Raw genomic sequence first — 26,159 nt, 5'->3', positions numbered from 1 at the left:
TCTTAATCAAATAATCGAGTTTTAATAAAGCGATAAAAATAAAGCAATTTTTGAAAAAATAAATTTAATTAAAAGTGTTATTATCTTAAATACACAAAAATAAAAAAAATACTTTTAACAATAATTCTAACTCGAACCAATATTATTTTACCTAGTCAGAAATGATTCTTAAAAAAGAAAAAATTAATTATTTTTTCGTGTTTGACGGGATGTCCTCGGAAAATATCAAAATAGCTTTTCTAAACGATATTGTTTTGATGTCAAATAAAATAAAAAATTACTCGAAATTAGAGTCAAAAATCCATCAAAATTAATAAAAATATCAAAAATTTTTGACTTGCATTTTCAACATCGAAACGACATCGTTTCAAGGAACTATTTCTGACTGGGATAATAGTAAGAAAGCCTTCTTCGGTCGCAGCTAGATCTTAGTGCCTATATTTATTCGTGTGATTTTATATACTTCTTCGAATTCAACCAGAATGTGCGCCAAATTTTTCCGGTCATAACACAGCATGTCGAACAAGAATTAGTAATATCACTATTTTTATTTAATTAATTAATTTAATATAATAATTGATGCTGATTTGCATCTATATACCCATTCCCCCTTGAATCGGTCCAAAAACATATTTGTAGTAATAATAAAAATAAAATTCAACAATAGCCGTTACAAGCGTTTTTACAATCCGTGTCAATCAAATTACATGTTTTGTGTAGATAATTAAAACTTAGTTCGTCGTTAGAGTCGTTGTAAGGCATGTTTTATGCTGATTGTTTATATCTTTACGAATAACAATCGATCTGTATTGATTGGCGTGACAAGGGAGACTGAACACTTTTGGTGTTGCGGAGCGTGCGCAACCCGCATCTGAGTCAGATATTTCACTGTTTACAATTATATTCCTTATTCTTTCTTTATTACATATCGACTAGTTTATTCAAAATGGTGTTATAACTGTCGTCTAACAACTCCGTATCCGTTTTTTGATTAAGACCACTTTTTTGTTCATTAATGTTGTGCGCGCTCGATCGTAAATCGCGGCACTTCGTTTTTCGAATAGAGGGATGAAGAATAAAAGAGACGAACGAAGGAGGTGCCGGTATTTGTCTCGCACGAGACGATAAGGATTGTGACGATTACGGGGCGTAGGAGATCGAGATCGACGAAATAACTGTTAGGCGAATTCTCGAGTGTCAGACAGTCAAAATATATTCACAATTACAACAAATGATAACCAGAGTGGTATGATCTTTAAATTCGATACAGTTCCGCACCACGTGGTAATGGCGTGACCAAAGAAATCTCGCCACCGTAGATCGCAATGGCGCGCGCCAAGAGATTTTGCCACCGGAGATCTTATGCAAAACTCCTACCACGCGTGAAATCGCGGAGGGCGTGTTTATGAAAGTCACTACTGTTCAATTCTCGTCAACCGGAGAATCTTCAGAGCGACAGCGACTCGAGCGCGTTCACAGTCGCGTTGTCACTTGATGATATCGGCGCATGGCGCTTTCAAACAAAGGCGGACGCGAGCCGGTTTAGAGCACACGAGAGTTTGCTCCGGCTTCTTCTTCACTTGCAATCTCGCACTGTCGATTGACCAGATCACTAAAACTGTTACTCGCGTAAGTATGGTTTTGCGACCATGATTTTAGAAAGTCGACGAGTTATCGGAAAGCTTGCACACGGCCAGGCTGCGTGGTGTTGCTCCGACGGTTGGAAGAAGAAGAAGAAGCCGAAAATGAACTCGCGTCGCCAAATCCGTGCAGAAAACGGAAACCGCGAGTGCTCCCTTTCCGGATATCTTTAGCGCCGCGGTGATATATGGAGTAATTTATCGATTTCGCGAGAAGATTTCTTGTGGCGTTACGAGCGCTAGTGGCGGCGCTGGTTTGTTCCGTTTTTGTGCGCTCCCTCTCTCTCGCTTTTTCGCTCTCCCTCTCTCCGTGCATGGCGTATCTAATGCGAACGTTCGCAAGCGATAGCGTATTATTTCCTAAGTTTTATTTGGTAAGATTAATCTTCTTCTAATCAATCCTCCGGGATCATTTGTGATGTTAGCTCAGATAGCTGTACCCATATTCGCGTAGACTCTACTACTCTTGTACAGTAGGCCTATAAGTTCCCGAGAGCTAACCTCGAATCATAGCCATTGAGGCTCGAGCTGTAAGCACGCGATCACGTCCACGTACTCGTGGGTTTAATTGTCTTGGTGATTTTAATAAAGCAAAACTATTTTATTTAAAGCCTAGCTGCTTAAACATTCATTATAACTCTCCATTTCCCGCCAGTCGGAATACGCCAGTGATTGGCCACCACGAGAACGTAGTAGTCACAATTGGTGACCCCGACGTGATCACGGCGCGTTACGCTGTAAAAAAATTTTTCAACCTAATCAACGCGTACGTGTAACGAACAATCATGGCTAGTGGCTCAGGCGACCCCTCGTCGGGCGACCAAGAGAACAGTGCAAATAATAAAGGTTCTCGCGCTCGCGCGAGTCAGTATTAGATCCACGCCGTTTTGAAAATCGAAGCCGGACCTATGGTTCGTGCAGATGGAAGCTCAGTTCCTTACCGCGAATATAACAGTAGACGATACGAAGTATAATTACGTGATACAATGCCTCGACGAAGCTTGTTTAGCTGAGGTTAGCGATATTGTGCTTAATCCTCCCGCGGCGGACAAATATCATGCGCTTAAGGACAGGTTAGATAAAAGTTTCGCGGACAGCGCCGAAAAGAAACTGCGTAGACTATTAAATGAGATCGATCTGGGTGACCGCCGCCCGTCGCAATTACTTAGACGAATGCGAGACCTTGCACAATCCGGTGTATCCAAAGAAGTGCTTAAATCTTTGTGGCTACAACGACTACCGCAGCAGGTGCAAGCCATTTTAACAGCTACCAAGTACGACCTTGAAGAATTATCGCAGCTAGCGGATAGAGTAACAGATGTGTTACCCGCCGGCATTAACGTGGTCACGGCAGCAACATCCAAGCAGACTCTTCCAACGGATCCGCAATGTTCGCAGATTTCCGCGCTTATAGAACGAGTGGAAAAGCTAGAGACTCGTGCTTCGCGCAGCCGTTCACGAACTCCGCAGGGTTCTGGTCGCGGAAGTTATTCAAGATCCAGTTCAGGGAGCCAATCCGATAGCTGCTGGTACCATCGACGTTTTGGCAGCAAAGCCAACAGGTGCACGAAGCCGTGCGGTTGGAAACCAGCCCCACAGGAAAACTAGAAGCCGAACTGCCTCAGGCGGCAGGTAGTTTGGCCGTGGCAACTCGCTGTATCATAGTCAGAGACCGTATCACCGGCATTAAATTTTTGATAGACACCAGGGCGGACGTCTCGACTCTTCCCGTCTCAAAACGCAACCGGTCGAATCAGAGCGATCATGTACTTTATGCGGCTAATAGAACAATTATTCCTACGTTTGGACAGAAGTTACTCAAACTCGACTTGGGATTCCGTTGGACCTTTCAATGGCCTTTTGTGATTGCCAACGTGGACATCTGTATCATTGGCTCGGATTTCCTGGCACATTTTAATTTATTGCCCGACATTCGACACAAGCGGTTAATCGACGGCAATACGCTCATCAAAGTCTCCGCTCAGCTGGTCAAACAAGCCACGCCTCGCATAACAACGTTGGCCGAAAATTGTCCATTTAAAGAGATTCTAAGTAAGTTTCCAGAAGTAACGAAGACGTCGATCATTCATAAGGAAACTGCGCACGGAGTGGAACATGTTATCGAGACAACGGGTTCCCTTGTGTCAGCCAAAGCTAGATGACTGTGCCCGGAGAAGCTTAAGGCAGCCAAACAAGAATTTGAATACATGACTCAACAAGGCTTATGTAGACCCTCCAAAAGTCCTTGGACTAGTCCCCTACATCTAGTACAAAAGAAAAACAGCGACTGGCGCCCGTGTGGGGTCTATCGCAAACTCAACGAGGTAACCTTGCCAGATCGTTACTCAATTCCTTTTTTGCAAGACAGCACGCATTTCCTGCATGACAAGACTATATTCTCTACTCTAGACTTGGTGTGCGCATTCCAACAAATACCAGTCCGCAAATCGGATATTCCAAAGACCGCAATTATTACGCCGTTTGGACTGTTTGAATTTCCGTTTATGACTTTTGGGCTGCGTAACGCGGCGCAGTCCTTTCAAAGATTCATGGATTGGGTAACCGCGGGACTTGACTTATGCTTTACGTATATTGATGATATCTTGATCGCTTCACAGGATGAAGTACAGCACAAAGAGCACCTGAGAATACTCTTCGGCAGACTCCAACAGTACGGAATCACAATCAACCCCAATAAATGTGTTTTTGGTCAAAAAAGTGTCAGCTTCCTGGGACACACAATCAGCACGGAAGGCATCAGACCCCTTCCTGAAAAGGTCCAAGTCATCACCGATTTCCAAGAACCAGCAACGGTTAAAGGACTTCGACGCTTCTTGGGCATGCTCAACTTTTACAACCGATTTCTCAAAGACGTTGCAACCATGCAGGCGCCATTGCTCAAGGAAATCTCCGGACGTAAACGTTGCAATAACGCAAAAATAGTGTGGACCCCGGAGCTCAGACAAGCTTTTCGGGAAGTTAAAAAGCACCTTGTCAAGCCACCTCACTTGCATTCCCTGATAGCAAGGCAACACTCTCGTTGCAAATCGACGCCTCAGATACAGCGATCGGTGCAGTATTGCAACAGCGCAGCAACGGAATTTTACAGCCACTTAGTTTCTTCTCGAGGAAACTCACACCCACGCAAACTAGGTATAGTGCGTATGATAGAGAGCTGTTGGCTATCTACTCGGCTATCAAGCACTTTTGTTTCATGCTCGAAGGACAAAATTTTTACATCGTAACAGACCACAAGCCCCTCGTGTTCGCATTTAAGAGGAAATCTGATCAAATGTCTCCCAGGCAAACTCGCCAGCTGCTTTTCATCTCAGAATTTACGACTGACTTTTGCCACATCGCAGACGCCGAGAACATCGTAGCAGATGCTTTATCTCGCGTCGACACCATCGTGATGCCAACCAGCCTTGACATGCAGGAAATTGCAGAAACTCAATCTTCAGACGAAGAACTGCAACAGTTGAAGCAATCCGCAGCAACGTCACTGAAACTAAAAAAGTTTACTCTATCGGAGACAGCATCCACCATCTTTTGTGACACCTCGGAAGACGACATCAGGCCGTACATTCCTGCATCATTGCGCAGACAAGTGTTCGACATGGTGCATCAGATGTCGCATCCAAACGGCAGAGCAACGCATCGACAAATTTCGCAAAAATTTGTGTGGCCATCTATGGCAAAAGTTAAAACATTAAAAAGTGGGCCCGTACATGTTTAGCGTGCCAGCAATTGAAAATCCATCGGTACAACCACGTTTTGCCCACTAAAATTCCAGTGCCCGACTCACGTTTTGAACATGTGCATATTGATATTGTCGGCCCCCTGCCTCCATCTAAAGGTTTCAGATATCTGTTAACAATGGTCGATCAATTTACTCGTTGGCCCGAAGCCATTCCTTTGCAGGACTGCACTGCAGATACGGTGGCAAAGAACCTTTTCACTCACTGGGTAGCCAGGTTCGGTTCCCTACGCCTGATCACAACTGATCAAGGCTCACAATTCGAGGCACAATTGTTCGATGCTCTAGTCCAACTTGTCGGTTCGAAGCGCTGCCGAACAACTGCGTATCACCCGAAGTCCAACGGGATCATCGAGCGATGGCATCGCTCCCTCAAGTCTGCATTGATGTGCCATGGCGAAGCTCAATGGATCGACACACTACCATTGGTTTTGCTTGGTTTGAGAACCTGCTTCAAGGAAGATTTAGGCACCTCCGTAGCGGAATTAGTGTATGGCACCACGCTTAAAGTCCCAGGTTAATTTTTCTCCTCCGGAGGAAATGCCGAGTAATCCACGGATTTTCGTTGAGGATTTCCGCGTAATTATGCAAAAACTGCGACCTAGACCGACCTCGCATCATATTAAACCTAAAATGTTTTTCCACAAAGACTTATGTAATTGTTCCCATGTTTTTCTCAAAGTAGAAGGTAGCAGACGCCCCTTAGATCAACTGTACACCGGCCCACATAGGGTTTTAGAGCGCATCTCGGATAAAGTCTTTGTTTTGGATATGAACGGTGAACGCATTAATGTTACTGTCGATAGGCTTAAGCCTGCCTACTTAGTAATTCAAGACCCAGATACCTCTCAATCAACTACATTTCCGGCGTCAGCTGGTGCACCGAGCCAGCAAGAACCAAGAATATATTTCGGTCCAGCGACCAAGCCAAAGACCGTCAGATTTAAAGAATAATTCGCGCATTAAGAAAAACTCTAACTTAACGTTAAGCATTCAAAATCCATTTCCCGCCAGTCGGAATACGCCAGTAATTGGCCACCACGAGAACGTAGTAGCCACACTCTTCGGGCAAGTGGCGCCATCCTGCGAATTAGGCGAGCCGCACGAAGAATGCAACCATACGTCGCAATTTCATTTTCCGTCTCGAAAAAAATGTGTATCATTTCAGAAATTAAACGCTTATAATAATTTGGTTCAAAATCAAGGATTTTAACACAATCGAACAAATGACTCTGTTGTACTCTGTGTTCCCTAATAACGGATATTTTCGCTGTTTCAAGTTTAATATTGTTTGCATGTTCTTTGATTCTTGTTTTTAGTTTTCTTTTTGTTTGTCCTACGTACAAGGCGTTACAATTGTTACAATTTAATTTATAGATGACGTTGTTACATTTTGTTTTTATGTTCTTATTCTTGTGTGCTTTAACAAACTTATCTAGTTTATTTAAACATCTGAAACCTAGCCTAATTATATCTTTATTCAGGGATGTAGATATTTTTTTAGACACGTCTTTTATGTACGGGAAGACCAAATACTTTTTCTTTCCACGAGCGTGTCCGACGTTGATTAGGTTTTGAACTTTCTTATATAATTTCTTATTAATCAATTTTTTGATTTTTATGTTAATTTTGTTAAAAATCAACTCTATTGGGTAGCTGTTATCAATTAGAGTGTTGATGTAAAATTCTAGATTTTTTTTGTGGTATTAGATGTGATAGTAACAACGCCCGATTTACCATGCTATAAATGGTTCCTATTTTTTGACTAAATGGGTGGTGTGAATAGTATGATAAGATATATCTACCTGAGAAGGTGTCTTTATGGAACCAGTCAATATGTAAGGTGTTGCTTTCGACTCTAATTAAAGTATCCAAAAAATTGAGGCTACGTTTCTTTTCCCGTTCGATAGTAAACTGTAGACCTTGCGATCAAGGGGATTAGTTCTAGATGTCTCGGAATCACTTGTTCCTGTAAATAGCCGCGATCGTTTCCCGTTCCGTACCCGCGTATTCTGTTCCGTCCGTCCGAGTGTCCGTTATTATTTTTCGCATTATCCGTTTGTCTGTCTGCGCATCATATTCATTTCGTCCATCCGCGCGTCAGTGGCTTTGCCGTGCCTTGTAAATACATTTGCGTACTCCGCCTTTCTTTGAATAAACCGTTAGTAGGACATATAGGCCGGTTCAAACCCAGAAGCAACGACAGAGGGTGAGGTGTGCTGGGGAAACTGTAGGTGCGGGGGAGTAGGTTGCGGGGGTATGACTCACACACGTGCTTGCACCGTTATCAGTTTTGATAAACAAGAGCAGTTTACTGACCAATGTTTATCAAAACAGGGGTGCTTTTTCGGCGGCGGCATACCTATGCACGTGATAAGGTAACCACCGTTGGGGGAGAGAAGGCGAAAGGGGAAAGGGAGAAGAATCCCCGGTGTCCAGATTTGAACCGACCTATTATTATTCGCGGCGAATTTCGTGGAAGCGCGCGAGTTTAATGCCACCGCCGCGCGCCGCCGCCGCGCAAAAAGGAGAAATAATAATAAATAATAAATAATAAAAACAAAATTTACCCGTCTTTTGCCACCGCTGCCCTTAACTGTTGCCGCTTGCCACCACCACCACTGCCACCGCCCCCGTCACCGCCAGCACCCACCACTATCACTATTGTTATTATCTTCCCCGTCCGCGACTTTCTCGTCCGCGGCTTCCTCGTCCGCGGCTTCCTCGTCCGTGGCTTCTTTGTCTTCGTTCGCGGCTTCCTCGTCCGCGGGTTCCCCGTCTTCGGGGGGAGGAGGATAGAAAACATATTGGATTATTGTCTTCCTCCCCTTACTTCTCCTCTTCCATCTCTATCACCTCCACCTCCATTTCCTCCACCTCTACCCCCTCCATTTCCATCTCCTTCACTTCTTCCTCCTTCACCTCCACCTCCCCCATTTTCTCCTCCTCTTCCTCCGCATTTTCTACCCGGATGCATTGGGATTTTTTCACATTCTCTGCTAGGATGCGTCGGGATATATCCGAAAATATCAGGATAATAAATGAAGGGAGAAAGATTAAGATGTTAAACAGATTGCCAGCATACACATCGTCTTAAGAAGGAAGATGTCCGTGAAGAACGGATTCTGCGATAACAATAATTCTGTCTAATGTATGGACGGGGAGGAGACAAAGAACTCTGTGCAGATAATCCTACATCAGCTCGAGTCCATTGCAGAGTTCTGAATTCATTTTTTTCAAACTCACTGATCACTCTCGATGTTAATGAAGCGAGGCCACGATCAAGACTGAGTAACAAAAGGCCGAGTGAGAGCATTCTTCACCGCATCGTGTATTTACATTTTGGAGCTTATTTATAGTATATTATTACGGTTAAAGTATAGGACTAAGCATACGCTGTAACTACGTTTGCTATTAGAATTAATATTCGTTTATTCTTTTTTTTTTTATTAATTTTACACGATCAAATCGCGATTAATAACGTCAAATTAAATATGTTAAAAAAAAATCAATGTATCTGCATACGTACATGCATATGTATATATTTATATACGATGTACTTATATATACGTATACTTATATATACGTTGTCACGTATTTTTCTGACGTCAGAGAGCTACGGCAAAATACGTGATCAAACAAGGGCAAAAAATAACACCCAAAACGCGCGCGAGAGCACTGATATCTAAGTTTGCGCTAAATCACGAAGTTGGGCGCCAGACGCGATTATACCGGTTGCGTCACCGAATCCGACCTCTAACGCTAGACACTAAGTCATACCCCGCGATAGATTATCAGGCAAAAACGCGACGAAATCGTCGCTCGCACGCGGCCAGCTAGCTCCTCTAACCGGTAGAGAAGCGGGGTAGCGGAGACAGGGACAAAGCTGCTCTCCTACGGAAAGACACGGGTTAGGCAAGAAATCAAGCGAAGTTAGGCCAATGTAACAAGCAAGAGTAACATATATTATAGTGTATAATAAAAGCAATGTCGTACAAAAAAAAGAATAAAATGAATGCACCGAAATGATAGATAAAAAGAGTTACGCCGAGTAGAAGCAAACAAAAAGGTAGTAAGGACGCAAAAGCCGACTTAAAGTCATTTACACAACGGCTACGCAAAAGCGAATACTTCGGAAGTGGATCACGTGCGACACACGACAAACAATCGCGCGCGTTCTGAACGGCGCGGCGAAAATACGATAGCCAAACTTCCGCTAATGAGCTTCCTTTCATTCACAACAAACGCAAGAAAATGTACGCGCCAACGACGCAGTCGTTGCAACCAAAAATCAAAATTATCCAAAAACATTATAAACGTAACGCTATCCAACGATGCACCGATATATCTGGCGGTCGTGCGATCACGACTGCGGCATGACTCGCGCACGTGCGCGAGGGCTTTGCGGCTTCCCAGAAAATCAATCGTCTGTGAATTTCCACGGCGGAACCGATAACAAAAAACGCGGCAGCCGACAGCTGGGTGACGCGACAGCGTCTGGTGCTTAAAGTGGATTGCCCGATAATTACCCAAAAAGAGTACGTTCAATCGCCACGCGGCGGACACACTCGCGCACTAACACCAATGGCTCCACCTCAGAACACGAGCGAATCGTCACGGGCAGCTCGTGACTTTACACAACTGGCAGTAAGATCATCTCGACGACGACACGGAATCTATCCTGATCTCGTGGATCGACGTCTTCCTCGACATCGTCCGACGTCATCCGACGTCGTGTAGGACTCGTCCGACCTGGCACTGCCACCGATAACCAACTCGCCGGTATCTCTCGCTGACATTGCTCGCTTACGTTTTCCTTGCACGCACGCAGTTAGCCGGGGCGCACGCAAAAGCCGGGAGAATCGCGCTCGATGCGCGATCAATGGGCGCAACTCCCCCTCTCACAGGGTGCGCGATATCTTCGCGCGTAGCTGCGCGGCCAATCAGCGGCCGCCTTTATCTAGTCGTGAGGTCATGACAGCGCAGTGCCGGTTCTCCGCCGGTGTCGTGCGGTCCCCGTCGGCATTCGACATTCTCGCCGCTCTCGCCATCTTCGCGGACGGCTGCTGCATACTCTTGAAGCGATGATCCTCCGTCGTTATCCTTACGGATGGCCAACCAGCATCCAACGGCCTTTGTCCTGGCCGTTTGTCCGTTCCAGCCTGTCCATCCTCGGTGCCTCTTGCAAGCCTCTTCCGAGTAGCGCTTATTTGTCGCCATGCCTCGCCTTGTTTTTTCTCTCCGTCGGCAGTCTCCAGTGCGCCGGCCCTGGACAGTCGCTCGCTTTTCCTCGCTGCAGTCGACATCCCTCATTGTTACTGCTTCTTCGACGACGTTTGTCAAGGCGCCCGATTCGACATGAAAATAAGCCACAAATAAATAAAACAAAAATAATAAGCGCGATTCAGTTTTGCCGGAGATCTCGCTCTCTTGCTTAATGCCCGGCCCAGTTGTATGCGCAACCTGGCGCTTTGCGTAAACGGAGGAATGAAGTGGCGAGGCAGGAAAAACTGCCACGTCACAACGTATATAGTACTTATATACAGAGTGTCTAAAAAAAGAGTCACATATTTTGATAGCAGGTAGTATTGATCAAAACAAGAAGAAAAGGTCTAATTAACACAGGTCCTAAAACTAATATATTCAAAGTGTTACGTCTAGAATTCTCAAAATAAGTCTCTCGAGTCGGTTGGCAGGTAGAGACTTAGGGAAATAATTTGAGCGAGGTAGGAAGAACGGAACAGGCCTAATCTCTCGCACACATGTCTCCGGGCGAGTGCGACAAGTCGAATGCGTCAGGTGAGTCAGAATGTAGGTCAGGTGTCGAGAATGACGACCTATGACTCTCATTCAAACTCTTGCATTCGTGTAGTCCTTAATTTGCGTAAACGAATTGAATCGCTTTTACGCGGGATTGGACCAAGTGCAATTTTATCGGAGCGAGAATTAGAGGTGATTGAAATAACGAAAATGATTTGTTGAAGTATCACTTAAACATTTTTGTACGTTCCTATGTATTCGCGCGTTATATCCCGTGTGCGCATTAGAGTGTTCCAGTTATGTCTCGACAGATGGCGTGGTGTCACGACTTTTAGGGAGAGGACCCGCTCTCGCTCTCTCTTCTTGTTCGTTCGCTACGCCTGTTACGTACTCGTCCGCTTGAAGTTTTCTTTTAACAATAAATATTGTCCTCACTTTACCGTGACTCGTTTTGTTTCCCCGACGTGCCCTCAACATGATTAAAATTAAGGATTACAATTTATTTTAACATAATAAAAGAAATAACCGATTACAATGATAGGTGATGACTAAAATAATAATTATTAATTTGCAAATAACATTTTTGTTAGTAGAGAACATGTATGATAAAAAGAAGAAAAATCTTATGATCTTAACAGAAAATGCAATTATAACTTAAATTCTAATTGGTTACATTTGTGCTTAACGAGATATAAATGTGCGTGTGTGAGTGTGTATTGTGATCAGGGGATTTTTAGCTATCCAGGTAGGCTTTGGAGCGAGTCGAAGATTTCTTCCAATTCATTGGCTACTCTTCGATTCTCTTCGATATTTTCGTTTACTATATTCTCTATTTGTTCGGGAGTAAATAATGAGTAGGAATGCGGGTTTTCTTGAGGAAACTCTAACGCGGGGGAGTATGGATCTTCCGGGGGTCTTCGAACAGGTGAATCGAGATTACGATGAAAAAAATCGGGGGAAGGTGTAGGAGGAAAATCTGTAGGAGAAAAGGTTGAATCCCGAGGAGATGCTAAGGGCTCTGCAAAGGGATCGAAGGTAGAAGAAGGTGACCCTGGTGATTGTTTAAAATCTGTTTCTACATGAGATCCAGGGGAGTAAGAGGGGGAGGGATAACGACAGGGGGAAAGAGAAAATGATTCGGGGGACGGATTTGAGACTGGTGGAGATGAATCGGTCGGTTCGTCGGAAGTTCTTAAATTAATTAGAGCGTTAGGCAAAACAGAATTTTTTCCTCGCTGATTGTGTAATTTTCCGTAGAGCAATAACGATGCGCCAAGCTTCCGGAGCTTCTTATTTCGACGATTCCGACAGTTCTTAATGCCTCTTCGAGATTTATGTTCAGGGACTCGCTTATGCACTAGAATGAATTTGAGAATTAAGGCTACGTTCTCTCTTTCCAATAAAGGAAAATAAAATCTATATTTTAACTTCTTGAAAGAAAAAAAAGGAAAGAAAAAGGAAAAAGTTTGAATTAATAAAAGGAACGGAATTCTTCGTTTCCGATGGAAGGAAAGAAAGCTGCAAATTCAATCGAACGAGAGTTCGATTGTATCCAGTAGGGAATAAAAGGTAGTTGCGAATTCAATCAAAGAGCGTGATTGTATCCTGCGGAAAGTGAAAGGAGAGATGCGGACCCAATCGGAAAAGCTCGATTGTATCCTGCGGGAAATAAAGAGAGTCGCGGACCCAATTGAAAGAGAGAGAGAGTTCGATTGTATCCTGCGGGAAATAAAGAGAGTCGCGGACCCAATCGAAAGAGCTCGATTGTATCCTGCAGAAAGTGAAAAGAGAGTAATAGAGGGAGGAAAGGAAGGGTGGTGAAATAATATTGGGTATATGAGTGTTTTGAAAAATATAATAAATATCTTACTAGAGAGAGAAGGTAGTCTTATGAAGAGTAAAAAAAAAATAATGGACGGCTAAGACTTACTGTTGGGTGAAATTTGTGAAGGTGCGAACGATTTGGTGCTTGGCGGAGCGGATTCAGCTTACAACGGCGGACGGCTGGTCGACGGTTGGCACTCAGAGTGTTCGGAAGTTGCAAAGAACTTGTTGACTAATTCTCACAATGCCGCGTCAAATTTAAGTACAATAAATACGAATTCGAACGTCACAAACTCGGACATATAATGTCACGGAATGTGCGACGGATCGAACTGGAGTGAATCGCGAACAATGAATGACGAAAAAATGAGCGATTGAGCAGAATGAAAAAAGGTGCGGTAAGTGCTCGCGAGCTCCGGAGCTCCTTCCTTTTATACCTGATTCTGCCTATGATTCCTATGGGATTTTAATCCGCAAGAGTACTGTCTCTTATTATTGCCCGCGCGCTACCTATTAATTGCGCGATAAGTGTTTCGTGTCGATGGGGTCAATCATCCGCGTTTCAACGCTTGCTTTCGCCAAAATCGGCACGTGTCAAGGGTGGACCAGCCGTATTGACTCGACTTTAACGTATCTGCGCGGTTAAGATAGACCATCTTTTCGAAATTTTCGGTTGCTTGACTGCATCGATTTCGAAAGAAAAGAATTGTTACTCCGCAGGACGTAACAAAAGATACAAGCTATTTTGTTATTTGAGCTCTTTGTCAAGCACGTGCCCGTTATGTTCAAAAGTATCCAACACGCAGGGTACCCTGTCAAAAAGTATTTAACAAACTTTTCCAGCGACTCGCAGAAACTGGATTTTTAACACCACGAGTAATTGATCAGGGCAGAACTCGCTCAGTTCGCACGCCTGACATGGAGGACATAAGGCTGAAACATGCATGAGAGTGAATGGCAATCATATAGAGCAACTCTTCTAATACTGAGTCAGCATTAAAACTTTTTGTTTTTTGTAAAAAAAGGAGTTTTCATTTTGTTATCATATGTACATACATTCAGTTTCTTTATTTCAGTTTTTTTATAAAAGATTAATGATTACATTTTATATTAAAATAAAAATTGTTTCTTTATCTCTCTTTGTTTATCTTTTATTTTTTAAAGCACCTAGAAAAAAGATATCCCCATTGTACTCCACTCTCCCCTACTCCTTTGTTCATTACATTCTAAAGATGACACGACTAATAAGAAAATGACAAAGAGCTCAAATAACAAAAAAATCAAATAGCTTGTATCTTTGAAGATATTAGTTTTAGGACCCATGTTAATTAGACCTTTTCTTCTTGTTTTGATCAATACTACCTGCTATCAAAATATGTGACCCTTTTTTTAGACACCCTGTATATACACGCATACGTACACATATACATACATGCATACGTATGTGCTAACCGCTGCTATCGTTAAACGCGAAATACGCGGATGAACAAAGGATATGCACTTATATAATTTTAACTAACCAATTTGTTATCTGCCTTAATATATGACACCTAAGTTTTGTGAAACAATTTAAAAAAGTAAGACGAGCATCTTTTATTTAATGCTGCCCTTTGATACGTGGGATCGCGAGATAATGATTCAAAACAGGCCCCAATACCTTGGCTGCAGCTGGATGACGTGAATGCACCGGTTAGACAAAGAAGTCGCAAACATCGTTATTAACATGATTCCCCTTTCCCGTTTTCAAGGCACATGATCCTCCGATATGTGAAATTGATTTTTGTGAGAGGTGATTCAAGACAGGCGCGGGTATTTTGGCTACCACTGAATGACACAAATGCACCGGTTAGATAAAAGTCGCAAACATCGGTGCGAACATGACCCATTTCAATGCACATGATCTTTTAATATGTATGGTTGATAATGACGTTGCATCCGCCCAGTTAGATAAAGGGACAAAAGAGTTGCAGATGAAATATATACAGAGTGATTCAAAATAACCTATTGGTCCCGAAGCTGGCATATTCGTAATCGAATTCTGAGACGATTTTTCCTTTTGCAAAAATTTGTCCGGAGCTTAGTTTTCAAGTTACAATAAGAATTAGTTAGCGTATAACGGGTCGGATACAAGTGGTAGACAGGGGCGGCGCGACTTACTGTTACACGCGGGTGTTCAGTGGGGCACCTCCTGCGCTCAAATAACTGACAAAAGTACATGGACAGCACATTTCTATTTAAACTCTCGCTCTCTCTCTCTCTCTCTCTCTCTCTCTCTCTCTCTCTCTGTCACTTTAATTATGCTACATTTAACTTGTCAAATTTTGATCTGTCATCCGGCCGTCAAACATCGGGATGATAGTGAAATCTTCAAGTTTACATTATTATAATAAATGTACATACGCCCGCGAATAATAAAATTGAATGCAAATTAGATTACTTAAATGTGCACTTGCAAGTTAAAAGTAGCACTTTTAAAACGCACAAGAAGAGAAGAAAGGGAAGAGAGAAAAAGAGAGTGAGAGAATGATAGATGGGAGGAGGAGGGGGCTTCAAACAACTTTAAGCGCGTTTACTCACGCACACGGCAGCTTATTGTTTCCACGATACGACAGTTCAGTTTAAATTTGTCCTTTATCCAGATCTATCTCTCGAAGTTGTTTTACCACATTTCATCACATTTACACTATTTACTCTGCACTTGATTGATAAACGCGGAACTACATGACAAACCGATCAATCGACTATATTAATTACTATAAATCACTACTCTAATCACTACAATTATTTGATGCGTTAAAATTACACAAAGAAACACGTGTTTACGTTACGATCATACAACACGTGTTCACTCGACGATATCAAGCAGTCGACTGGATATTATTGGTTATGTTATTATAAGAGTGTCGAACGATTGGTTAAAAACATAAGTCAAAACGCGGCAATTTAAAATGAAAATATTGGTTAGTACGATTTACATCAATACAATTTATTAGAAAAATGTTGCAAATGCATGTTTATCATTATTTGTTAAAAATTGTATGATCCATAAGTGACTCTTTATCAAAATAATTGTTATTTATTTAAAATATTTAAGAAATGATTGTATCAAAATCAATTTTTTCTAAACAGTTTTTTTTATTTTTTATTATTTGCAAAAACTGAAAATATTCCTCAAAATAAAATATTTGCTTGCCCTAAAACAGCAGATTATCGATTGCTGCAAGGAGATTTCAAGAATTATATCCTTGAAGTTTTCTCCATAATAAATGTTTGAAGCGGCCACCGTCCATTGCAATGCAGGCTCTCATGCGTCGTAATAAATTTATTTGCGTTTTCTCTCGGCGATCTTGCTGGCCAACGTATTGAGCCGTAACGGCCCATCCAACGGCTAGGAATTTGTGCATTTAAGTAATTTGTTACTCTTCTGGCATTATGTGGCCCAGCGCCATCTTGCTGGAATATAATTTTATTCACGTTTGCTAACGGAATTTCTTCTAAAAAGTTTTGAAGATTTTTAGATAAAAATTCCATGTACAATGCGTTATTTAAAATGTCGGGCAGAATTACTGGACCCAATATTTGTGCCCATGATTCCTGCCTATACGTTTAATTCCTATCGTGTTTGGAAATTTCTGGTTCGAGTTACTCGAGGATTCTCGTCACTCCACATATGCATATTGTGAAGTTAAAAATTTTTTCTCGTGTAAACAGCGATTCGTCTCTGAATATCACACGAGAAAGAAATTCCGCTTTCTCGTCTATTCTTCTTAAAAAATTTTCGCTAAATATTGTTTTTTGTAGATAATCCTGCTCTCGTAATTCTTGCACGCGAGTATAGAGATAAGCGTGCAATTTTTCTTCTTTCAGAATTTTTTGAACTGTAGAGTAGGATAGATCGTGTTCCCGAGCAATGACCCGAACACTTGTTTCAAGCTCTTGTTTGACAGCACGAAAGACTCTCTTTACACTTTGCAAATTTCTTTTGTTGCAATGTCTACCGCAAACATTTCTTTTCTGTAAGACATTTCCTGTCTTGAACAACCGTTGAGATGCTCCAATTATAATGACCGCCGTCGGATGTCTTGCTCTATTTAGATATAATTCTTAATATTTTTTTGCAGTAACGTAGGGTTGGCCCTAGCATTCATCAAGTGCCATTAGCATATCGTAGTACTCTTGGTTCGTGTATGCTGCCTTATTGTGTATCATTCTGACGATGGATCTAACGATTAAAGGATTGATGAAAGCTTGTCGCGTGTCGCGGGTGACGTATCACGCAACGTTCTGATTCAACGAAGGAGGTGCGGTGGGAGAAATCGACCTCCCGCAAAGACCGTTACATAGGATGCAGCGATCGATGCTTTCATCAATCCTTCGATCGTTGCACGATCTATCTTACTCTACAGTTCAAAGAATTCTGAAAGAAGAAAAATTGCACGCTTATCATTATACTCGCGTGCAAGAATTACGAGAGGAGGATTATCTACAAAGAACAACATTTTGTGAAAATTTTTTAAGAAGAGTAGATGAGGATCCTGAATTTCCTTCTCGTGTGATATTCAGCGACGAATCGCTGTTTACACGAGAAGGAATTTTTAACTCTCACAATATGCATATGTGGAGTGACGAGAATCCTCGAGTAACTCGAGCCAGAAATTTCCAAACACGATGGAAATTAAACATATGGGCAGGAATCATGGGCACAAACATATTGGGTTCAGTAATTCTGCCCGACATTTTAAATGGCGCGTCGTACATAGAGTTTTTATCTGAAAATATTCCAGACTTTTTAGAAGAAATTCCATTAGCAAACAGGAATAAAATTATATTCCAACAAGATGGCGCTGGACCACATAATGCCAGAATAGTAACAAATTACTTAAATGCACAATTTCCTGGCCGTTGGATGGGCCGTTACGGCCCAATACGTTGGCCCGCAAGATCCCCGGACCTCAATCCGTTGGATTTTTTCCTGTGGGGATACTGTAAAGAAATTATTTACAGAAAGCTTCCCGAAGACGTCGAGGATTTAAATGACAAGCTGCATCATGCCATTTGGAGTATCGACAATGACATTCTGGAGAAGATGCAAATAAATTTATTACGACGCATGAGAGCCTGCATTACAATGGACGGTGGCCACTTCGAACATTTATTATGAAGAAAACTTCAAGAATATAATTCTTGAAATCTCCTTGCAGCAATGGATAATCTGCCCTTTTCAGGGCAACCAAATATTTTATTTCGAGGAATATTTTCAGTTTTTGCAAATAATAAAAAATAAAAAACAAAAAAATATTTAGAAGAAAGTGATTTTGATACAATCATTTCTTGAATATTTTGAATAAATAACAATTATCTAGATAAAGAGTCACTTATGGATCATACAATTTTTAACAAATAATGATAAACATGCATTTGCAACATTTTTCTGATAAATTGTATTGATGTAAATCGTATTAACCAATATTTTCATTTTAAATTGCCGCGTTTTGACTTATGGCTTTAACCAATCGCTCGACGACATAACCAATAACATCCAGTCGACTGCTTGATATCGTCGAGCGAACACGTGTTGTGTGATCGTAACGTAGACACGTGTTTCTTCGAGTAATTTTAACGCATCGAATGATTGTAGTGATTAGAGTAGTGATTAATAGAAATTAATAAAGTCGATCGATCGGTACGTTCCGCGTTCATCGATCAAGTGCCAAGTAAATAGTATAAATGTGGTGAAATGTGGTAAAACAACTTCGAGGGATAGTCTGGATAAAGGACAAATTTAAATTGAACTGTCGCATCGTAGAAACAATAAGCTGATCGCCGTGTGCGTGAGTAAACGTGCTTAAACTTGTTTGAAGCCCCCTCCGCCCCCCGTCGCTCTCGCTCTCTCTCTCTCTCTCTCTCGCCCCTTTCTTTCCTTCTTGTGCGTTTTAAAAATGCTACTTTTAACTTGCAAGTGCACATTTAAGTAATCTAATTTGCATTAAATTTTATTATTCGCGGGCGTATGTACATTCATTATAATAATGTAAACCTGAAGATTTTACGATTATCCCGATATTTGACGGCCGGATGACAGAGATCGATATTTGACAAATTAAATGTAGCATAATTAAAGTGAGAGAGAAAGAGAGAGAAAAAGAGAGAGAGAGAAAGAGAGGAAGTTTAAATAGGACAATAAGCTGATCGCCGTATGGGATGGTGCGTGAATAAACGTGCTTAAACTTGTTCAAACCCCCCTGCTCTCTCTCTCTCTCTCTCTCTCTCTCTCTCCCTCCCCTTTCTTCTCTTCTTTAAACGTGCTACTTTTAACTTGCAAGTGGACATTTAAGTAATCTAATTTGCATTAAATTTTATTATTCGCGGGCGTATGTACATTTATTATAATAATGTAAACTTGAAGATTTCACAATCATCCCGATGTTTGACGGCCGGATGACAGATCAAAATTTGACAAGTTAAATGCAGCATAATTAAAGTGACAGAGAGAGAAAGAGAGAGAGAGAGAGAGAGAGAGAGAGAGAGAGAGAGAGAGTTTAAATAGAAATGTGCTGTCCATGTACTTTTGTCAGTTATTTGAGCGCAGGAGGTGCCCCACTGAAACACCCGCGTGTAACAGTAAGTCGCGCCGCCCCTGTCTACCACTTGTATCCGACCCGTTATACGCTAACTAATTCTTATTGTAACTTGAAAACTAAGCTCCGGACAAATTTTTGCAAAAGGAAAAATCGTCTCAGAATTCGATTACGAATATGCCAGCTTCGGGACCAATAGGTTATTTTGAATCACCCTGTATATAGGATAATTAGCATTTGAACTTCAGTAGGTGTCTCAGAAGCATACCGAATCGATCGCAATATGCAGCCGTAAAAAGAAATGACCGACCGTATCGAAGACATAGACTCGGACAATAGTATGGAGATTAAGTTCGAAGATTTAGATAGAAATATTCAGAATTTAGTGGACAAAGACAAAGACGAAGAGGCCGTATTATCTGACAATAGTGGATGTGACTCTGTTCAAAGTGAGCACACTGAGAATCTTGTGGAAAGAATCTTATCAAATGCACAATATAATGCATTAAATATAAATACAAGGTGTTGTATGATCCAATTTTATACGTTTGAAGATCGATCTCAAATAATACGTGTCTCATGCATGTTTGATGTTGGACCCGTGAACTTGGGAGTAGTGCGCACCGTTCGACATCACGAAACTGATACATTCATTGTTCTTCACAGCAAATATTGCGACTATTGCCGAAGACCAACATTTATGTACCTATATTCTATGCAACATGTGCCCAATCTGTGTGTCCACACAATAAGAAAAATGGCCAATTGTATCGTGGATGAAGTTCTTGAAGAAATATCGTCTGACGAAGAGTTGCTTGGGGATAGCGGATGTGACAGTGATCTAAGTGAGTACCCTGAGATTCGTGTTGTATCAATTGCTGAACTACGCGCTTTGAATCGCACGAAACATTGCATGATACAATTTTACTACTCGACGGGTGGCGCCTACTACTTGCTGTTTGCGCATCATGCATGATAGAATTTTCTGACATCAAATTCAATGGACGCTGTTCAAATCCACGAAAATCCACGAAACAGAATGACCATTCCTTGAACGACTTGACAGACGTATCTGCTCCAAATGCCGCCAGCCCATATTTCAGCTAACATGTGCAGAGTGTGCTTACATTGAAAAAATTATTTTTGAAAAACGAATCTTAAAAGTTTTTAATACGCTCACAATCAGTGAAAAAAAAGCATGGAAACCACTAATCATTCTTGTTTGTTAGTGCATCTTATTCGTGGTCGAGAACTTGGATTTGATAACGCACTTGCCTCTGATACAAGCAAATACTGTGCTAACACGTCAACATATACAAATACAATGCCTTAACACGTCAACATAAAAATAGATTGTTTCATTGTTCTTTACATGGCAGATACCATTATCGTACATTTATTGATATATCAAATTATAATGGTAATTGTGATAACGAGACGATCACACATCTTTTTACATGTAATCACATGATTCGTGGTAAGCTTTCTGACGAACATAGTGAAACTTCACCAGTAAAACTTTGTTATGATACTATACTTCCTTAACATGTCAACATGAGAAAATTGTGAGACATTTTTGAAAAAATTGAAAAAATGGAAAATATTGAGCGAGTGGAACGCGAACTGCCTGAGCAATGCTTGCAGGTCACAAATTTAGCGGAATGTTTTGCTTGGTTGCAACGATGCGACGAGTGTCTCACGCAGCTCGAAGAATATTGTGTTGCAAAACGTCTTCGACTCACCGTTGGCTCTAGATAATCTATGGTAGCAAGAATCGTGCGACTTGCGGGTGCAAAAGCACAGTTAGAAAGACGTTTTGTGCACGTTGATGGCGAGTACGCGAGCACTAGCGCTGGAGGCAAAGAATCGCTTGTGCGATGCGAGATTGACGCCGCGTTTGAGAAACATATTAGAATCAAAGCTATCATTAACGCAGATTATATTGAGCTGCGGCATTTCTTGGAGGATGCTAGTGATCGAACATGTGCGAGACGCTATCGCGAAACACGTAAGGGTGAAAGTGAACACTGTATTTAACGGTGAATTTGTAAACATTCATGGTGACTGCGACAATAAAAGTACCACGACAAAGAATTATGAACTGTACAGAGCGTCAAATTTACGTGAATGGTACAAGTTATTAAAGCGATATTAGTGATGCTCGATGAGTTTCAGAAACGTGATAGTTGGGCACTGTCAAGAATACAGAACGTGACGGTTAATATAAATAAGGTTAATTCCATGCACGCGGGATGTTGCATCGAATTGCCGCAGGAAGTAAAGGACAAACGTGCGGTAATTAATGTGCATTTGAAAGACAATGCGTGCTTTGCGTAGTCGGTGGGAGCCGCCTTGCACTCCACCGAAAATCATATCGACTAGGAGTCATTGTACCCGCGTTATTTGACTGTTTTAAAGTTTGATGACATACAATTTCCAATGAAAGTAAAAGACATTGGAAAATTTGAACGATGTGTCGGTCAACGTATACAGTACCGAATTTGACAAAAAAGAAAAAAGACTTTACTTTGTACCGATACGACTGACTGATGATAAGAAAGAAAAACACAACCTTTTTTACGTGAAAGATAAACACGACGTCAGCGGTCATTTTGTGTGGATTAAGAACCTGTCGCAACTGGTCAGTTCACAACTGAGCAAAAAAGAACACAGGAAATTTATCTGCGATCGGTAAGTGTAATAATATATGTACAAATGTCACGCATTTAAAACTTGTAATTTAAAAAAAAATCTTTATATTACAGATGTCTACATTATTTCCACTTAGAAGGAAAGTTGCTGTCGCACAAAGTGGAATGCAAAAAAGTAAATGACTGTGCCATTCTGTTACCAAGTGAGTGTGTGTATATACGAGTATATGTTCATTAGGTAAGAAAGAATATATTTATGTATTTATTAACATTATATTTAGGAATAACATGTCGGATAATAATATAAACAGTTTATTAACTGAATGGGGATTGAATGCAGAAATAATTGCAAATTTCGTAGGTACGTTATTAATATACGTCTATAATTAGAGAAATTTGACAATAACTGCCAGGTATCAATATTTAAACACAAGATTTGTGTATGTTTTTTTGTGGCGTTGCTATTTTGCTCAAATTTATTTGTATTATATATATTGTTTATTATATGTTAATTAAATTTACAATTTATCTTGTTTATAAGGTTTATTATGAAACTGTTATACAGTAGTTGCTATTTACAGCTCAATATATTGAAATAGAGCAACTGGACATTTTAACAGAGGAAGATTTAAAATTATTAATTCCACAAATAGGACCTCAACGAAAATTTCAGAAAAATTTGAAGAATTATGTTTGCGAGGTATTCATTTCTTTTTATATGATTATATTAGGTATTAAATGAAGCATCTTGTCTTTAAAAACAAGTATAATTGTCCTCTTGTTAATATTAAATTTTGTGATTTTTAATTATTTTGAAATAATATTTTATATTCTACATTCTGCAGTTATAAACAGAAGAGCAAGTACATGTTATTGACACTAATCCTAATAAAAAACTAAAATCAGATACAGAACATCTAAATAAAAAAGTTGTAACACAACAAGAAACTATAATTTTAACAGAGCACGAATCTCAAAATGCAGTAGTTCCAACAGATCAGAAACCTCAAAATACAATCATTACTACTGCGCAGCAATATACAAATGTTGTAGCTGTTGATCAACAACATTTAATTGATGTAAATAATATTCAGGATAATTGCTTAATTACAATATCTGGACCTGACACAGGTTCAGAATATAGTGGTGAGAATTTATTGAGTATTGTTAACACTTTTTTAATATAATATAAATTGACTATGTTTATATTATTTTATAATTAAAATTTTTATTTTTTTACATTCCTGTTATTTATCTTCTAATCAATTATTCTCTTTTTAGATGTATTGTCGAGTGAACTAATTGAACATGATTCGAATCATGCAAATAATAGTGACAGATATGTAAGTTATGTGATTTATTTTCTACATTACCCACTTAAAATAAGTTTCACTCGGCATCTAGGTTTCACTCTTATACAAATTTACTATATAAATTTATTTCTTATTACTATGCAGGATCTTGAAGCATTATTGAAAAAATCCGATGATGGTTTATTGTTGCTGCGTTCATATAAAAATGAGGGCAAGTTAAATAATGATTCACGAAATAAGCTTGCAAAAATAATTGTGAGCAATGAATTAAGCTGTAATATAAATAATAATATCACAAGTAACAGAGCAGCTTTTCTAAGTGATCACGTCAAAAAGTTATTTCCAACTGAAGAAAAGGTAAATTTAACTTTGTAAATAATATTATAAGCTATTAAATAATCTTACACTATTCAAATCAAATTTATAGAAACTATTGACTATGAGTAAATTATGTACATAATACACTGCCAATAAAAATTTTATCTATTTTATAAATTATATAATCATAATTCTATTAAAAAATAATTAGTACATTTTGTTGTATAACATAATTTCATTATCAGCATTTTTGGTTGTAGAGTGTATGGTACATAAAACACAAAAAAGGTGAATCACAGGGTAGAGGCAAAATTCTTACAAAATACTATTCAATACGAAGAAAACTTATTAAAGTAGGCTTGCTCAATTTGAAAGATGTGGTTCAAGATGAGACTGATAGTAAGTTCTGTTCAAGTTTCTTTATATATCATTAAAAGTCTGATATTTAATAATCATTATAATAGGTGGCAATACAAGTTTCTAAATACAAAATAATATTTATTTAAAATTTAATTTTTGTTTATTTTTTATAGGCGAATTAAGTAACGATAACAATGAAAATATTTTGCCTTATGAAGAATATCTATTATGGTTACAAAATAATTCAAAACCGGGCAAAAAGTTCAAGAATATTGGTCTTTGACTGCTAAGAAAAGAATTAAAAAACTTTTATCTGATAAAGAACCTTGCCATGAATATATGGCTAAATTTCCAGCTCTATCTGATTCTCTAGATTATACATTGGTAAGCTTATTAAAATATTTTTCTACATATATTAAACAGCAAAAATTTTAATTTGCAATTATTAATATAAGTTTTCCAATTTCTTTCATTTTATGTGTATTATATAACATGGAAAAAAATTATTAATTAATATTTAACATTTGTAAGAAAATTAAAAACTTAATTAGAAAATAAATGTGTGATTTGTTTTTTTATATTCTTTACTTTCAGTTGGAAGCTGACTTTGAAACGTTGTATCCAGGTTGCAATTTAAAACTTTATCTTGCATGGCCAAAATTATCTGCCTTTATAATCGATAAAGTACAATCTAAAGCCAAAAATCGTTTGAATAATGTTTTTAAGCCAGGTATAAAAGATATTCTTTTTTGCCATAATATTGTAATTACTGAAAATAACTTTATTATAACCACAGTATCTTTTATAATTATTTTCGTCTGAACAGATGGTTCTACAATTGCAACATTATCCTTGATATGTCATCTATTTCCTGTAATAACAGTTAAAAAAGGCTAGCCGAGGAATTGGAGACCTTCTAGAGAAGAATGTGAAGAAGGGTTTCTTCTACATGTAAAAGTACGAATACAATAAAAATAATCTATTTTATTATATACATGTGTGCGCGTGTGTGCGAGTGTGCGAGTGTGCGTGTGTGCGTGTGTGCGTGTGTGCGCGTGTGCGTGTGTGCGTGTGTGCGTGCGTGTGTGTGTGTGTGTGTGTGTGTGTGTGTGTGTGTGTAGCGTATAGAATAAATAAACTATTAAAATTTAACTATTTAAATCATATTTATCTCATAAAATTATCTTTTTTTGCAGACGATTGCTGATCTTGAAACAAGATTACATGAGCAAACGATCAAATTACATTCATTTGGTTTAACCTCGCAACCTATTGCAATAATAGTTGGCCCTAGTTTTGACGACATTAGTCAATGTTTTGTTGTTATCAATAACTACAGGTACGAAGTAGAGACACCATTAAAAGCCATAGATTTCATTGTAAAGTCTTGCAATACTCTAAATATCCAATACCCTTTTGAAGTAGGCCAAGTATTTATGTTTTTGCAAAGAGCTGTGTACGACTTTGAAACTACGTGGGACAAGCGAAAGAATTCCCAGCTTACTAGTGCCTTTAGCAAGAATTCAAGAATATAAATTACTTTAAAATTTTAAAACGTTAAAATTATTCAGATTGTATCATGCCTGTATGTTTTTTATGCAAATAGACCACTTCGTCTGTTAATGGGTTTTTAGTACATTTTAACATTAAACATATTAATTCATTAACAATTTTTGAATGTGGTGAAGATGGATGCAATCGTAAATGGTCTTCATGGAATTCTTTACGAAGCCATTTAATTGGATCTAATCATAATTTTCCTGCTTGGCCTGCTTCAGAACAACATGTATCTAAGGTATTAATTGAACCTACTGATACACAAATTGAAAGAAAAAAAGAATCCTGTCTTATTAGCAATGTTAATATAAATAACAATGATGTAATCTCAATAGAATTAAGTAACAATAAATCTTCGTCAATAACTCCTATCGAATTTAAATCTCTCGTAAGAAAAAGTT

At 39.5% G+C, this 26,159-nt stretch overlaps 2 protein-coding genes across 3 annotated transcripts in view; one reads left to right on the top strand and one right to left on the bottom strand.

The window, feature by feature from the left end:
• LOC105205177 overlaps positions 1 to 26,159 on the bottom strand; it is a 131,433-nt gene that overhangs the window by 7,984 nt on the left and 97,290 nt on the right. Inside the window, exon 4 of one of the 2 annotated variants that reach the window (XM_026140446.2) lies at positions 1,188 to 10,718. The exons of the other annotated variant lie outside the window; for it this stretch is intronic. The gene's annotated coding sequence lies outside the window, so the exon portion shown is untranslated. Of the gene's footprint in view, positions 1 to 1,187; positions 10,719 to 26,159 lie in introns of those variants that run through there. 2 annotated transcript variants of the gene reach the window in all.
• On the top strand, positions 2,562 to 3,802 carry LOC120359942. Its single transcript, XM_039459419.1, has 2 exons — positions 2,562 to 3,219; positions 3,342 to 3,802. The coding sequence occupies exons 1-2, from the start codon at positions 2,562 to 2,564 to the stop codon at positions 3,800 to 3,802; spliced, it is 1,119 nt and encodes a 372-aa protein (XP_039315353.1).

This window comes from Solenopsis invicta, unplaced genomic scaffold (assembly GCF_016802725.1).
Source record: "Solenopsis invicta isolate M01_SB unplaced genomic scaffold, UNIL_Sinv_3.0 scaffold_38, whole genome shotgun sequence".
NCBI classification, from domain to species: Eukaryota; Metazoa; Arthropoda; class Insecta; order Hymenoptera; family Formicidae; genus Solenopsis; species Solenopsis invicta.
This window is presented reverse-complemented; position numbering and strand designations above follow the sequence as displayed.

What these genes read in the sequence shown, in the direction of transcription:
- LOC120359942 (XM_039459419.1), top strand. Translation starts at nt 2,562, where the DNA reads ATGGAAGCTCAGTTCCTTACCGCGAATATAACAGTAGACGATACGAAG. An exon ending in CAGGTGCACGAAGCCGTGCG is followed by an intron (nt 3,220 to 3,341) that starts GTTGGAAACCAG and finishes AATTTTTGATAG; the next exon opens with ACACCAGGGCGGACGTCTCG.